The following is a 17375-nucleotide window of genomic DNA, read 5'->3' as shown; positions in this document are numbered from 1 at the left end:
ATGCCGACTGCCAAGGGACAGCATAGACGATTGCTTCTAACACTTGTAAGGTGGGATTCCTTATGAAAGCTCCATCCGTGACCACTATTTCAGGACTTGCAAAACCACGAGACACGGGAATAAAGGAAAGCAACAGCCATCCCACCGGGCACACAGCCCCGTAACGCCCACCACTGTGAACAAACGGCTCTAGGGTCAGCCTGGGTTCCAAGGGGATTTTGACAGGACCGACAGCAGTAAGGTCCTAGAGCTTTTCAAAGCAAAATCAATACACAAGAGCAGAGAGAGGCAGAAATTTTCAAAAAAAACAGTCTTTTTTGCTAGTTTTGATAAGCAAAACGTTGGCTGCACAAGGTAGGAGTGCTGACGGTGCCTTTCTACAGGGCTGAGGCACATTAGATTTCTCTGAGAACAAGGAGAGCGCCCAAATAACGAGAAAAGAATTGGTTAAAAGGGAGAAGGCAGAACCACGCTGCCCAGCACAGCCTTCCTCACAGTCCTACGGGTCAGGTCTTTAGACTTAAAGCGATTAAGGAAACAAAAAGAAACCACCAAATCAAACGAAGGCATTTTTAAGCACGTATCATGAACATTCAAGCGTGCGTTCAGATTTTACCCAATGTAGCTTCTTGCTTCCCACACTTTAGAAGTTACAAGACCATGATTTGGGATCCTTTTCCCACCCTTCCTTTTCGCGTGTTTCCCAATTAACACGCATACTTTGGTATGTATGCGCTGCAGTTCAGCAGGAATGCTAACCAACCACATGCCCGAAGCTAAGCACACTCTCCACCTTCTTTCTCAGAGTCAGCTGGAAATAGAAACGCACACATGGCAGAGCCAAGCATATGCTTCACTAAAACCCCCAAACGGAGCCCGGGTGCTAAAAGAGCTTCAATAATTAATGCTTGAAACCACTCGGGAATCCTCCGCCGAAAAGCAATATGGCCCGACAAACCTTAGCCTCCTCCTAACTCGAGCCGTTATGGCTTCAGAACGTACCCATAACCGCGACGATGAACGCCTCGCCGTAGTGCGGCTCTGCGCGCGGATACGGCGGCAGCCGACGGTGAAACGGGACCCGGCACCGGCTGAGGACGGCGCCCCGCGGACCTCCCTCTCCTCCCTTCACGCCGCGGGGCAGCCGCGTTATCAAAGATGGATCCCGCTCCGCTCCGTTCTCGCATCCTCCGCGCAGGTACGGTAGAGCCGCACCGACACAACCCCGCTCCGCCCGACCCTGCGCCACAGCCGCTTCCCTCCCCGCCTTCATTTTAACCTCTCGTAAAAACGGGGCTCCTCGGGGTCGCGTCCCCCGCGGAGGAAGAGGGCGGGAAGCGACGACAGGTCCGAGGCCGTTACCTGAGGCCGCCGCGGCGGGGGCTCCCCCTGGTAGCGCCGCTCGCTCCGGTTGCGGGCGGGTGGCGGCGGCGGTCGTCGGCCGACCCCTTAGCAGCAGCATCAACAACGCCAGGGGCAGAAAGGAGAGCGGCCCGCGGGTCCCCGGCATGGCGGGCAGCCCGCGGGCAGCGGAGGAGCATCGCGGGCGAACACCGCACCGGGAGCACCGGCAACGAGCGGCCTCTGAGCCCGCCCCCTCCGCTACGTGTCGGGGCGGGGCCGCCCGGAGGGGCGGTGATGGGGCTGCGGGGTTCTGTCAGCGCTCTGTAGCTCTGTCAGCGCTCTGTAGCTCTGTGCCGGCTGCGCGGGACGGTGAGTTCGGTACCTCCTTGGGCTCTTTCAGAGGTTTTGCTAACATCCGACCCCAGCCTCATTCGGTCCAACTCGAGGCCGTTCCACTGTCCCATCGATGTTGCCCGGCTGTAGAGCCCGCAGTGAGAACGAGATGAAATACCTTTCCGAGCAGCATCGCCAGGGCCTCGCCGCCCTCTGGGCGAGCAGTGTCAGTCATCTGCTGCATTAAGTGCTGAGAACATCCAAAGTCAATTTCATGCCAGCTCCAACGTGGCTGTGCCTTGATTTCAGAGAGGCAGGTGCAGAAGTTTTTCCATGTGTTGCTTCAGTAGTAAACAAGTTTCTTCAAAAGGTACAAAACTGCTTGGAAATTAACTTCCTTTTAATTAAATTAACAAATAGACAAGCAGTGGTTTTTATTTTAAGGATGGTGAGATGCCAAGCCAAACTGCAGTGTTCAGACCTCAGAAGATTTCTCCTATGTAGAGGAAAAGGAATACAACAGAATTAGAAGCTGTGGAAGAATATATAACTTTTCCCATAGGTGTGTGTTTTCTGGGGATTTTTTAGTAACTCTAACGAAAAGTAATACGTTTTTCTTTAATTTATTGTCACACTGTACAGTACAACATGGCTGTTTAATTAGCATTAACAAAGACGTCATACAGATTCCTGTCATGTCACTAAAAATTCAATTTTGTTTCAGTTGCTGAGTGTTTGCTGGAAAATATGACTTCAGCCACTCGTGCTTTACAGGCAAACTGTGCTGCGATGGGAAGCTTACAGCCGCCTCATTAGGTAAGAATCGTATTTTCTTTATATTAAAGCATGTTGGTCTTTCTCTTCATCAACAAGGAAAAATACATTGAAAGGAAACCCTTCTGAAGGGATCCTAACTTGAACTTGGCAGAAGGGCATAGAATGCAGCCATCATTCGCTGGTTTGGAGCTCTCCTATAGCAGCTCACAAGGAGGAGAGATTTTCACTTGCTTAGTGCCCATTTGCCTAGGTAAAATCCTCTGGCAAGCTTCCTATTCAACTTCCTATCCGGCCAAAGAAAAGGGGCCTGATTCCGCACAGCCTTTGTTATAGATAAATTCCACTCTATGTTCAGAGAGAGGAAGGTGATGAACAGAAAGCTAACTAAATTCTGTGATTCTGTAAATGCTGTAAGCAGTTTGTTTCCTTTGTTAATTAACATCTGATGAAGGGTGTGTTATTAGGTGAGCATGGACTGAGTAATTGTTCATTTCTAAGTGTCCGGGCTCTTAGAAAAAGATAGATCATGTTTAGTTTATGATGGATGGTTTAACCTATTTGCAGCTGCAGCATTTTGAAATGATGTTGATGGTGTGAATATGCATAATTAATCCTTACGAAGTTCTCAAACAAATCCATTCAGCACATGTTAAGAGATGATATAGTTGAAAAACAGTTCACAAAAGCAAGTATCATGGCGAAATTTGGCATTGTTACTGCTCTTAGATAAAATGCTGAAAAGGCACTTGCACACCCTGGAGAGTGCAAACAACAAGAAGTTTAGAATATGGGAAAAAACACAATCAAGTTTACTTTTTATTAAAGAAAATGCGGCTAAGAAACCAAGTTAAAAACTGGTAAGTCATGTCTTTCACTCACCTTCCTGAGTATTTATTTGAGGTAATATGTCCTGCAGAAACTTCTGCACTCTGCTAAGGTTGATCTACTTAACAAAATAGGAATAGATGAGAAAATATAAACACATCATTGACCACCGAAGGGATGTAAAGTGGCATCTGGTAATATTTTGTCAGAGACTGATAAGCCGGTACAAAGGAACACAAAGTGTGAATGTGGATATGTAATGGAAATAACAAGTAGGCATGGACTGCATGTGAAATTGTAAAAACTAGGTGTGTCTTTTTAGCTTCTTACATTTTAAAGTTTATGTTAGACATTTGGGCCCTATGACGTTGGTCTTGGATAGTCCTACATGCCTAAGAAATGAGATAATGGCTCAGCAACCAACATATAGATGGTTTATCTGAAAGATACAATAAAACAAGTGGTTTCTGAAATACCTTGACTGACTATGGCCTTCTGACAGCAGTCACTGTGCTGATAACTGAAGCTATCCAAAACTAGGCCTGCATCGACTGCACCTTGTATTGAAAGAACATTCAGAAGCATGTTTTGATTATTGTCATAATGTTTAGTACAAGCTTCAAGTGTAGCTACTGTAAATGGCCAGAATGCTGTTAATTAAAACATAACTACTAGTTCTTCATTATTTCAGTGCTCTCTTACACTCACAAATTTTTTACTAACAACCCAGATAACACAGATTTGGATGTTTTCCTCAAGTATTGGCAAATTTCAATGTTTGTTTCTAAAAAACAAACGTGCAATCAATGGAAAAATCAAAGTGCATATCTTTATCGTGACACAAAGCATTTACCATCTCCCCACTCACAAGGAGGATTGTTTATTAGACTGCAATCCTAAAATAAGATTAACATAAGAACACAACAACAGCGACAACAAAAAACAATACTTAAGAGATTTTTCCTCTTTTCTATAAGGATGCGATGGCTACAAAATCTAAGTTGCTTTCAGTACACAGAAATGCCTTTGAGAAAGTTGGGGTTTTTTATTGTGATGAGAAAATTCTTCCTGAACAGATCCTCCTTTTTGGTTGCGGTGATGAATTCTTTTAACTAGAGGTTAATCTACACTGTTTTAGCTGAAAACAGAGACATTGTGTAAGAATGACCATTTCATGGTTAGTACATAACTGTGTTTGTATACTATACAATACAGTATACTATATACTAATACATATACTATTAAATAATTCAAGGTAAATTAGATTATTTTTTGAAATCTAGGAAAGACAAATGAAGGAAGCAGTGTTATTTGAGAGGTATTTTATTCCAAAAATTCTTAACATCAAAATCAATTAAAAATACATTTTTTCAAACAGGTTATCCAACAATATTTTGACATTGAGTACACGTATAGAAAAATACAACCCAATAAAATCAAATTTCAATTAAGATGAAAAGAATGCATTGAAAAGTAAACCATAGCTTAATAGCTATTTTTGTTATCAGTACAAAATTACTGTGCCATAATACCCACGTTTTTTGCAAGGTTCATAATTTAATAAAAATAAGGTGACTTCAAATGTTTATTGCTCTCTTTAAATGTACCGAACACCTTGGAAACAAGTTCATAGTTACTGAAAATATTCCCATTCGTTACAAACATTTACTACAAAAGTAAGAAACCCAAAACGCAGCAGTCTCATTAGTATGTTAATTTTCTGCCTGTGCAAACAATGCTATAATGATTTACTGCACGAGCAAAAACTCAACGCACAAATTCTATTACCAAGAAATATAACGTTACATTTTCAACATATTTATATCATAGCAAATACCAGTTGCCTTCCTGGACTAGAAAGGGCCACCTAAACATGAAAACATCTTTTGAAGATGTTTTTGAAGCTTCTGAAATGCTACATCAGTTCTTCTTTTAATTTAAAAAAGCCAAGGGTCAAAGTTACTCAATCTTAATGAAGCGTATCTGGAGAGGTCACTGCATGTAATGCTAAGTTCCTTGGGTTATTACTCCAAACTTTTACACAATGGAAATAAAGAGACCAACGTTCTATGAAACAGCAGTAGCGCTACAGACTCAAATCCATTATTGTACAGTCTCTAGTCATGTTTTCAACAGTGGATTTAGATAATATTGTACCAATTTGCAATAATTCAACAATCAGCAATAGATACATATTACAATATAGATTGCGTTTCACCCAATGTGGGTGATCAACATCTTTTTGCACCACTCATTAACCATGTCATTTCATCACACTAGTTTTGTTGAAGTTTCTACAAATACTGACCACTGCAAGCCATCCAATGCTACATCCCATCCTAGACAAATAAAACCCAACAACTTGGCAGAGTTCTGATCATGGTATATTGCACTTAGGAATTAGAAGCTAGAGATTTGGTACCCAAGAGCTCAGATCCCACTCACATCACTGCAAATCACTAAAGGTCAGCATGGAATCATGCTCCCATATGTGCCATTTGTTTTAATAGGAGGCCACTCTCACTACTTAAGGGTTCATCCCATCCCTCAAGTAAGCAAAAAAACTCTCCCTATGCCATAATGCTCATCTGTGGTCTGCCAATTACTTTTTATTCTGAACTTCCATTTTCATTTCAAAAATTCCTTTATTTTTTCTTCCTCATTAACTGTCAACAGCATGGAACACAATGAGTGTAATCAAAAGGCAGTTGCAGTCAATGTCAGGCCTTACCTAAATAAAAAAACCTAACTGGATTTTCACCAGTGTGACGTTGCTCCATTGTTGACTGGGACGGTATGGGATAAATACTGCAGGGCCTATGGATAACCATCAGCAAAGTTCAGTGTCGCAGAAAATTTAAGTGCAACAGGAATCCTTAGGAGGACCAAGAACACGCTGATTACAGCTAAAATGTTTTTTAAATACCCATCAGACTCTAGCTAAATTACTACTCAAGCATAGACACACATTTAAAAACAAATAAACAAGCCTTTGCTTGGAATAAACGTGTTAAAGTTTGGTGAGTGTTATATGAATCTGAGATCCGTATGTCAATCAATTTGGAACAATGGGACAAGTGAAATGATAAACTTGGTACTAACACCTGTCAGCATCTCTCAAATATTTCATCTTCGGTTAATAAATGTCTACCTTTGCAGTCATGCTTAAACAGAAGCTACCTCCACTTGGTAGCATTTCTTGAAAGAAACGACCTATGAGTTACCATCTTTTCTTACCATTTTCTAAACATAGTCAAATCTTATACCAGACAATATGCATTTTTAAATCTAAGTCACCTTCCGTTAAGCATCATGAGATGCTGCACTAATTGTAAACTGGAGCAGTTACAGATATTCTTCTTTCATTGTGACAGATAGAGCACTTGAAAATGTTCTCATTGGTGAAATAATTACATAATTGCTGATAATACATACATAAAAATGATGCTTATAAAATGTAACTCTGCCAAAAGGCTAAGTCAGTTACCTGATGTTGTCTTTGTGTTGGCTTTCTTGTTTTTAAATGCGTGTATCCGCATCTTATTTGCATTGGTTTTGACTAGGGGGCATTCATTTCATTCCAAAATACAGTTTATAAGTTTATTTCAAGTTTTAATCATCTCTCAAAATTATGTGCTATAAGAATGCATTGATGCCTGTACACCACTGTTAAGCTTTAAGCAACGCAAGTGCATCTGTATTTTCTTTAATTACGCTACCAAAACTAAAATGCAAAAATCAAAGACCGCTTGTACAATCCTTCAGAAAAGTGATCTGTTCAGAACCCTCCTGAAAGAATGACATCACTTGGAAGTGATTTCAGGATGTTATACCTATCCCTACTTATGTTCAACAAGTTACATGTATGCTCTATTCATGTATGCTGTTTTTCTTTCTTTAACCAATCATACTGGAATTAAGAGGATGTGGGAAAAGTAACTAAACGCATTTACTCTCAAACAGAATGTCAGGAAATAAAAATCACATAAATAATTCTACGTAACTTCAGTACATGGAAGAAACTCCATACAGTAGATGTACCAACACAATGTACCTCATTATCTTGAAGAACAGCAAATCTTCCAGTTGCCACAGTATAATGAAGACATACTTAAGCACTGATGTTAACAGGGCTACAAAATCCCTTCCATGTAAGCTGCAGAGACCAGGTTTTCTTTTGTGTTGTTGGCATTTTTTTTTTTTAATCCTTATCTGTTAATAGTGCCTAGACATGCAAGTGGTCTAATAAATTTCAAGTCAACCTGATATGTATATGTAAGAAAGAAATACACAAGAATTAGAGCTATTGATCTGTCTGGCAGTCCTACAGACTTCTTAACCTACTAACATTAAGACTGGGAACGACAATCTTGTTGCATGTAGATAATAAATTGATGAGGTGTGAGAAATACAAGCCTCTAAATTACTACAGTCGTGTTTTATAAAAGTCACATTTTGAGGCCAGAATCAAGCCTGACTCCTAATACCTTACTATATTACTAGTAACAATACTAGAAACAAATGCAAAACAAAGACCTTGTTCACAAGAAAGACCTTGAAAATTCAGCAAAAACAGGATTTCACCCTATATTCACTCAAAAAAACCTAATTAGATCTAAATAACTAGTTTAAAAATGAAAACACATACATGGAAAATTACACAAGACATGATACACAAGCTGGCCCTCACAACCTTTTTGCCATCTTTCTTAATGACTCAAATGCCATCACGATCTACAGACTACAAATGGACTTAACAATGAAAGTCCTTTGTGGATTTCATATCTCAGAAAGGAGGCAGACATGAGAGTCAATTCAAACCTGACATTTCAGGTATTTCTGCGTTTACTGGGCATTGCTGCTTTTATTGGTGAGATGCAGAGGTGAATGAAAACCACAAATTACAACACGAGTTTTTGTCTCTCTAAGAACTTTTCACACAGAAATGACATCAGAGTAACTAGAGTAGGAATGTTTCTTTCTTTATGTGGCTGCATTCTTTTTCAGAGCAAAGAAAAAACAAATCTCATAAGGCATCTTTATACCAGTCTAAGTACGTCTACTCTAAGATTTGGGCAACACGGCTACATACGTGAGCCAAATTCCTGCTTAATTTGTACTTAATAAAATGCATACAGATGTTTTGCGTGCTCTTATAAGTATGTGAGGCATCACTTTACTGGACCAATAATGAGAGAACTGAGCTAAGAAAAACAGTGAACAGCAGCTTGAACCCACTCATTTTTGTATGCGTATAAACCAGTAGTGATATGAAATAGTCTATCTTCTAGCAATGAAAAGTATCAAACTTAAGAGAAAAATCTCTTGTACAATCAACTGTACGATGAACAAATGAATTGGAACAAGCCAACTCAACGTTCTCTTTTAAAAACCATTCACTTTGCCAGCTATACTGTGCTTTGTCTGACAAGCTCACTACTCTCTTAGGGTAGGTTAAAGTGAGGCTAAAGTACTGATGTAATCTAAATATATTTGCATGGCACATAGTATAGTATAAGCCATCCCTGTTATCACTATATATATATATATATATATATACATATATATATGTAGACAACAATGGAATGTGAGAATTAATAACATCTTCTCTGGGGCACATCAGTTAAACTGTTAAACAGGTAACCACTCTCCATTGCTTTGCCAGAAACTATAACTCAGCCCAAGTACCGTACAGATGCAGACTTCAAACCCCGCAGAGGTTTGATCTTTGCAGAAAGGTTTTCTCATCAGACATGTCTGTGGGTAGGCATGGTCCAAGATCTTGTCCCTTGTCATTATTAAAACACACCATACTGCCACGACACTATGGGACACATGGACCTCGCTGCATAGAAATTCATAACAAAGTCTTTGGATCTTGCCCTGAATATTTTTGCTAGGTCCCAGATAGGAAGTTCATCATCTCCAGCCCTCTGCCCCTCCCGTTATGAAGGCTCAACCTCTTTCTTAAGGGACCTTGGACCTGGAGAACAGAATCTTTAATATCTAGAGCGAAGACTTGAGACAGGAGAACAGACCAGAGTGTACAGCAGGTATCACACGCATGTGATTACTCTGAATAATCTTTTTCATACTTTTTGAGCAAGAGGGGAGTCCCCAGCAGAGTTAATGAGTCAACGAATATTGTTGAGTTTTTGTGAAACAAGCCGTGGTCATTTTTGTGCAACTAGCTTTCAAGAGCTGGTAAATCAACTGTAGTGTACAAAAACAAGTATCTATTGAAATGAAATGTAATCTTTCAAGTATCTACAGAAGCCTTCAGAAGTATCTACAAGTAGATACTTTCAAGTATCTACAGAAGGCTTCAGCTGTATAAGAGGAGTCTGTGTAGTAGTTCATACCCAGTCGGTCTGCTAAAAACATGTCTCCTACATCCCAATAAGCAATCTCATAGCACTGTATTTTACTTAAGGGTTTTCACACGCAAATCAGTGCAGCAACGTTAGTCACATGTATGAGCATGATTAATAGAACAAGAAGAATTTAAATATATTGCTCTTATTTTTGTGTGTGCTGATATCTCCTTACACCGTCATCCTTGCAGTCACGAGTGTTTTTCTCCTTAGGGGGGAAACTTGTATTTGAAACTAAGATGTAGGCATTTTAAAGTTTCATAAAGTCTTACAGATAAAACTCTGCTTAAGCTTCTGATGTTCCTTCCCCATTCTCATGTGGTTGCAGCTGTTCTCTTTCTTGTTCTTCTTGAGGTGGTCTAACACGTTTGAAAAAGCCCATCTGTAATTCAGAAAACAATCAAGAAATTGGATGGTGTGATTTTCAAATACACAGACTTTTTTCATTCTGCTTCTTTAACAGATTTTAGCTAATCAATTATAGTTATTTCCCACCACTCACTTTCACTTGATTTTTTGAGGCCAATAAATACCAGATACAGACATCAAACTGATCACTTATGCTCAACCACAGACATTATCTTTTTATTATTCAACTTCTTGACAAAGCAGACTTCATGGCTAACTAACAAATTAACACACTGAGGCCACTGGAAAGCAAACTATTTCTGAAAGTTGCTGCTACTATTTTAAGTAATACACCACTAGCACTGAAAACAACCCCAAATAAACAATACTGTACTTACCCTGTACATAACAAGCACTAGAACAGCCAAGAGCAATAATCCTGCTAGGACAGCTAAAATGATAACCCACACTGGCACGGGCATAGGCTGTGGTTGAATGCCCCATGTAATATTAGTAGTAACCTAATAGAAAAACACAATAAAAGACATTTTGCACAACAGTTGAATTGTGAATTCATTCAAGCATTTTAAGTACTGTTTATCTGGTTTCTATTGTAATTAAAGTAATCTTAATCCAGCACAAGTTAACTTTTCAATCCGATGTGAGTAAGCAGCCATAGAATTGTCACAAAAAGGCTTCTGTGACCCAAATTAAATAGGATTTTCAAGAACCGTTTGGGTTGTTTTTTGTTTTTTTTTTTCCCCCTTCAGTCAGTGATACCATGGCAACGTGTGTTCCATAAAGCTTGGCAATTCTCAGCACAACTGCAGGGTTTTGGAAATACTTGGAAAATTAAAGAAAAATTCTTCAGTGCTTTTCTTCCCCTTCCAAGGTAAAATGCCTTAAAATTCCTTGGCAGGGGGGGATTCAACTCTAGAAGTTCTAGGAGCTACAAAAGCAGTTAATCTAAGTCATTAGCAAATACACTCCAAAATAAACCATCAGGATCCTTTTTCAGACCCTTTTTAGATCTTGAGCACTATAATGCCAACCAAAACCTTATTCTGGCAGCAAAATTGAGTGACCCATATCTTTCTTCCTGTTAGCACCTTGTGTCCTTTTTCTTTAGACCCCTCTAGGGCACAGATGGTCTTCAGTTTCACACATTATAATATAATCAAAGCCCAATACTCAGACTTCAAAGTGATACTACAGCAAAGCAATATTCAAAACCAAATAATTCATTAGCAGAATTGATGTGAATAAGAATACTTAGAACTGTTCACCACCACTTTCTAGTTTACATTTTCCAATTAATTCTTTTAAGCTACAAATAGCGTCAACTGTATTTTAAGCGCAAAATGTTTTTGTCATTCTCAACTGTATGCCACTGAAATTTATGTATAGATCAAGTATTTGATAAAATTAATTAAACCAAGCCACAAACAGCTACTGAACAATCATTCTTTTCGTATCATTTCTGAAAGGATTCTTTTTGTTAACTCTGGATGGATTCATTCACTTACCACTGTAGAATTGTGAATATCTTCAAAAGAAAGGTTCTTATAAGGGAACTCTATAACACTGAATGAAGCAGATGACTTGAGGGAATAGGAGTGATTCTGATTTTCTTTCTGTCCAAGAAAAACAATATTAGTAATTTATATGTATATAAAACAACTTACTGTGTTTCAGAAGAATGGACATAGTGTACCTGTTTACTTACATTCATGAAAGTTTGGGTCCAGAGTCGTGACTTTAAATACAATATTGCACTCTTTCCCCTCTCCAGGTGGCCAACTTGGCAGACTATCTTTAAACAATCAGCATTTCCACAGCCCTGCATGTGTAAAATAGTAATGATACAAGAAAGATGGAATCATTCGAAAACTTGTTCATGACGTTTTTTATACATAATGTTTTATTCTATTTTCTAAGCAGTGCACCGTTAGCCATTTAAGTACATTAAATAAAGGCCAATTTTAAATGATTACCGACAGCACTCAATAAAATCGCATCTACAAAAATGCTACTGAAGCCGATTCTGCATTTTTGGATCCCAAAGCTGAAACTTCTGACAGTAGGTTTAAGGCATTTTCTTTATCTACCTACCCATGAAAAAATTTCTACAGGCTGGAAGGCATTTCTCATCTTTTTACATTACCATCCTCCACATTTGTTTTGGTAGGAAAACTCAGGTCAGTACTTCGTCACATAGAGCTTTCATTTCTCCATTAAAAATCAACATACTGAGGATATATCAATGTTGAAAGCTTACCAAGGTTTGCACGTCTCCTTCAATAGCAGTTAAATCTCTCCGACTGATACGATGATTGCGATTATCTTCCCTGCTAAATGTTTCATTCTTTTCATCCTCTTTGGAAGCAGAAATCTAGGACACACATTAAATAATTCCTACTGTTAGAAAATTGTAAGTGTGAAAGTTCAGTTCAAAGTTCATGAAAACAATAGAACTCATCAGTTTTCCTCCTCTTTTTGTCTTACGGAACCTTTGCATTACTTCAGAGTCTGCTTTCAGCTACAGCTGTGATTAAAACATTAGTCATGCCATTTCTACGCCACTGCTAAATTTTTACTAAGATCTAACAAAAAGCCTTGAATAACTTAATTCTTCAACTCAAAGCATTTTAAAGTGCTAAATAAACACAAAAAATACTTATATTGCAGTCCAAACCTCATTTCGTTAAGTTCTAATAAGTATTTTCCCTCATTTAAGATTTCTTATTGCAGAAAGGACAGCACTAGTGTGATATTGATTTACCACATCACTGTACTTGTGTACACAGACATACAACAGAGAACTTACAAAGTGTACAATAAGTTTCAGTAATTATTTCCCTATTTTCTTATGAATTCCAAATGTAGAATTGAAATATGTGTATGGGACAAAGCAGAGCCATGGTAATAGTCTACTAAGAAAGAATCTGATAGGATTATCTTCTGATTATTAAGGATACCCAAGTATTTCTACACAATGAATACCTTCCCTAAATCTTTTTATACATACACTGGCTTAAATTCTTCTAAACCTTATTTCTACTACTACTTCTAAGTGAGTTAAAGATTCAACTGTACTTTCAATCTGAATTTACTGCTTTTTAGTCTGACATTTCTTTGTCACTTCAGTCTTAGGAACAAGTAGTTTCTTCTGTTCTGTTCTTTACAAGCCACTTGTTTTGCTGGAGAAAATAATATTTACTTAAGCCCTATTAAACACAGTTATCGACCAAGGTGGTATCTTTGGGAGAGGCTAAGCAAGAGCTACTAGTAATAAAATTAAAGCAATTCTATCAATAAATAAAACCTAGAAATTTTAAATGAATTGCCCTGAATTACTTGGAATATTTTTAAAGCTGCATTCAACATAACTCAATTGCTTTAGACTTTCAAGTCAGATAGTACAGCTTTCAAGAAAAAAGCAAAAAATAGTCAGACACAAACTTAACTTCTGTTTGGTAATCTGTTATCTACCTTTTATTTCACCTGCTGTGTACATAAACAGGTACCATCAAATGCTGTGGTTTTGCTCTTCAACAATAGAGGAAAGCACACCTCATTGTGTTAAATACTTTGAGGGATTCCTATTTTCTTACTATCTTTCCAAATAAACAAACATATCTAACTTCACTCAAAGAAAAAGCATAGTACCATATACCTTAATTTTCAATGGATTGATCTCCATATCAGAAGTGCAGTTCATGGGACCATCAATGTCATACTGAACAATATACAACAGTGTATAGTTCTTGTATTTGTATGGCCACTGCAGAGTCATCATCACCTTGCTGAAAGCACTCGGGCCGTTGTTTCTCAGCTGATCATGAAAATAAGAACAACAGATGTAAAAAAATCCTTTTCTGTTAATGCACATAAAACGGTTAGCTTATATTTCAGCCACAAATGATACTGACTTAAAGTTGGCTACCCCCAGCAAGTTAAGGCAATGACATAAACAACTTCACTTAAAAATGCTAATTGAAGTAGAGTCCCACAGAACTCTAAGCTTGAAATTATTTCTGTAATACTATGGGAAAAAAAGACTTCCAAGAAAAGCTTTATAGCATTAATTTTTTAGCCTTCAGGTATTCAAGTTCTTGTAGAGTCATGATGAACCAAAGCCACGATGCTCTGAGCACAGATAACATACGCCCCTATGTTTCTTTAACTTATACTAGATATAGTCTATCTAAAGAACTTGGAACTATTCATATTCACACAGCTCTCTCAGTTTTCATTAATTAAACAGTCTAGATTAAGGCTGTGATGACTCTTTTAAGGAAATTTTAAATACTTAAAATTGTTCAAGACTCTTAAAAGAATGAGTCAGAACAGCTGAAAAACTAATGAGAATACTACATAATTTGCAAGCATGAGTTATTTTCTGAGTTCAAAGTACTTCAACTCTTCAAATATTTTAACTAGACTTCAAAGGGCTAGAAACATCTCACAAACAATAAATTATGTGCAATGAAGTAATTAAATATATATATATTCTCTTATATTTGGTCACTTCCATTACAGTAACTTCAGGCATTCCAACCCTTCTTCGAGATACTAGTTATTGACTCAGTATAATGAAGTCTTTGTTTCTACAGAAGAATAAGATAATCCACTTTAGCAGAAAGCTACAATTTATTTCTTGTTCTTATCAGATAACTATGTAATTGAAATTAGTAGTAACTGCTTACCTCATAGATATGCTGAACTAAAGGCCCTATATCATCTTCTGTTTCTGGATTCTCCTTGGGCTGCCAATTTGCAATGGGAAGGAATATGTGATCAGGAGATGACACGCTAAACAGTGGAGCAAACAGTTAGTTATAATCAGTTATGAAACATAAAAAGCAGTTCTCTAGAACATCTCAAAAAATATACAATCTGCAATTTTTTCAGCCTCTAAGTTAATAAACTGTACTGCTTATCTACCAAAGACTCTTAAATTAAGATAGGAAATAGAGAGTAATAGAAATCTATTAGCAGGACAAGTTGGGAATTGGAGTTAACTAAGCAACAGGATTTTACAGCTTTTAGCTTTAGAGTATGTTTGGTAAGTAGAAGCAAAAAACATTAATGGAGTCATGATAATACTAATACCATCCTTAATATTGAATATGGTGTAACCACAGCAAATCTAATGAGACTTTGAAATTTAGGAATGGTTTGTGGCTGGACAATGATACATTCTTTAAGAATAAAAACTCCTTATGACTTTATGAAAAATAGCACAGACCTGAAAGAATTATTAACAAAAAATGCTCACTTGAAGGGAAAATATTTGTATACATAGTAATAGTATCAACCCTTACCCTCTAATTTCAACAGCTGCTGAAATGGCGAGGTCAACCTGATAGGATGCTACAGGACTTAGGTTGTCGAACAGATTGGAACTGCAAAGAAAATTAAAGTGAATATGTTAAATGACAAATATAAAAATGAAATAAAATATAAAAATACTGTAAAAATATTGTAAAAATTTGTATTTAAATGACAAATAAAAATGAAAAAAAAAAAAAAAAAAAAGCTTCAAGTAATTGGATGTAACATCCGAGCACGATCCCTGAGCCACTGTAGAACAGTAGATAGGTTAAACTAAAAGCACTGTCCACGAAGTTCTTATTTAAGTGCATCCGCCTTCCATGCAGCTTGAGTTCTCTCTGTAAAGAGAAGTGAATTGAGGGAACAAAACTAGTGCTGACTCTGCTCCTCAGCTGCTGCATCTACAAAACTGCTGAATAACATTAACTGTACAACCGATAAGGACCAAAAGTCCCCTTCAAAACATCTGTTTTGCCTGCAGACTTGCCCTTGAACTAGTCACAAGGCAGAAAATTATGCTAGGGCTACTTTCACCTGCCATCTCCATGGCTATTTGAAAAAGCAGATCAGAGTAATCAACATCTGATTCCCACACCTCAGATCTACATAAATTGCAACATATTACAACACGCAGAGTCATTGTAACACAGAGTTCCTTTGGACTTAGTTTATAAACAGAGAAAGACAAGTAGAAAGAACACTCCAGTTCCCCTTAAAGTGGGGCTGAGAATATAATCCTGGTCTCCTTAGAAACTTCTTATTCTTCTGTCTGTGAAAGCAAAATACTTCCTTTAAAAAGATCTGAAGTCCTCAGTATTACTTTGTACTTCTGCTGTAATTTCAATTAAATATTAAAAAAAAAAACAAAAAACTAAACAAAACAGGAATTCATCCAGTCAGGTGTACTCAAAGACATAAATTTTATAAAGGATAAGAGGGTATTTCTCTTCCACGACATCTTGTTACATGCATTGTTCTACAACTTTATGATATTAAGACTGCCACTTTTCCCAAAAGTTCCTTAGTTAATACATTACAGTTAGAGTGGGAATGGGTCAGATCTCATTGCTATGTATGGAGGGATGATAGTCAGTGGTAGTCAGAGGTTATTTAAGGAAACTGCTTCCAGAAAAGGTAGAAAACGTGATAAGAACCTTCTTTCTTCTCAATCAGAAGAGGAGCATGACTTGAGCAATCTCACACAGAGATTCTTTACTGACTTTTTACTCTGCTAGAGAAAGGTACATAGCGACAGCTGGTAGTGTAAAGGAGACGACAGATGCCCCAAACAAGATTGCTTTATGCAAAGAAAAAGTCAGGTTTCAGTGTCACAGCTTACTATCTGCTGGAAAAGAAGGAGAAAATTGAATAGACAGCAATGTGAGATCAAAGACATGATTAATGCTGCCACGAACTTTGATCAGTATGGCAAACCACTGTATCATTAAAACAGAATTCCAGGCTGAAAGCTACTTAAGTCTTGCAGCTGAAAAATGAACATATGAGAGAATTATTTATTTACAGCGTATGAAAAATGAAACACTTAAGTGAGAGAGGAAGAAAAGGGGTCTGCTCCACTCTAGGGAAAAACTAATTCTATGCATTTGTGTGGTCAGTTAAGCAATAGAAAACTGTTTGAGTATAAAGATTCCCATTAATCACATAACCAAATACTGAATATTATCAGTAGATACAAATACATGCTTGTATATCACATATTCAAGTGCTGTGCATATCCTGTGATTAACAATAGCGCTAAATACTTCTTCAAATTAATTCTTCTATTCTTTCATACTGATTACTCTATAGCACATAAAATGGTTTCACTGCACATTGCATCTGCTTAAGCCTTCATACGCATTACCCCTCTTCAAAAAGACATCCTCAAAATGCATAACGTGAAATAGTGGCTTTAGATCAGAATCAATTACACATTCAAACTCCAGTTTTAAAACACGTTTACAAACCCAAAGACAAAAATTATACCATGGCACTACAAAAGCATCAGGAGATCAGGGCAAGTACAAAAGATGCAGT

At 37.7% G+C, this 17375-nt stretch overlaps 2 protein-coding genes across 3 annotated transcripts in view; both read right to left on the bottom strand.

The window, feature by feature from the left end:
• FAM171B (family with sequence similarity 171 member B) overlaps nt 1-1592 on the bottom strand; it is a 34137-nt gene extending 32545 nt beyond the window's left edge. Inside the window, exon 1 of the mRNA XM_072342433.1 lies at nt 1363-1592. Coding sequence (XP_072198534.1) covers nt 1363-1510 — 148 coding nt within the window. The 5' untranslated portion in view covers nt 1511-1592. The remainder of the gene's footprint in view (nt 1-1362) is intronic.
• A 7250-nt stretch (nt 1593-8842) lies between these two features.
• Nucleotides 8843-17375, bottom strand: part of ITGAV (integrin subunit alpha V) — a 41764-nt gene continuing 33231 nt past the window's right edge. For both annotated transcript variants that reach the window (XM_072341940.1, XM_072341941.1), the window contains 8 exons: nt 15329-15409; nt 14711-14816; nt 13678-13836; nt 12280-12393; nt 11728-11841; nt 11528-11635; nt 10400-10522; nt 8843-10035 (listed from right to left, as the gene is read on the bottom strand). In XM_072341940.1, the coding sequence (XP_072198041.1) occupies nt 9940-10035; nt 10400-10522; nt 11528-11635; nt 11728-11841; nt 12280-12393; nt 13678-13836; nt 14711-14816; nt 15329-15409 (901 nt within the window). In that variant the 3' untranslated portion in view covers nt 8843-9939. The remainder of the gene's footprint in view (nt 10036-10399; nt 10523-11527; nt 11636-11727; nt 11842-12279; nt 12394-13677; nt 13837-14710; nt 14817-15328; nt 15410-17375) is intronic.

The sequence above is a fragment of the Excalfactoria chinensis genome, chromosome 7, assembly GCF_039878825.1.
Source record: "Excalfactoria chinensis isolate bCotChi1 chromosome 7, bCotChi1.hap2, whole genome shotgun sequence".
In the NCBI taxonomy this organism is placed as follows: Eukaryota; Metazoa; Chordata; class Aves; order Galliformes; family Phasianidae; genus Excalfactoria; species Excalfactoria chinensis.
Note: the sequence above shows the minus strand (reverse complement) of the source record. Positions and strands in the feature narration are given on the sequence as shown.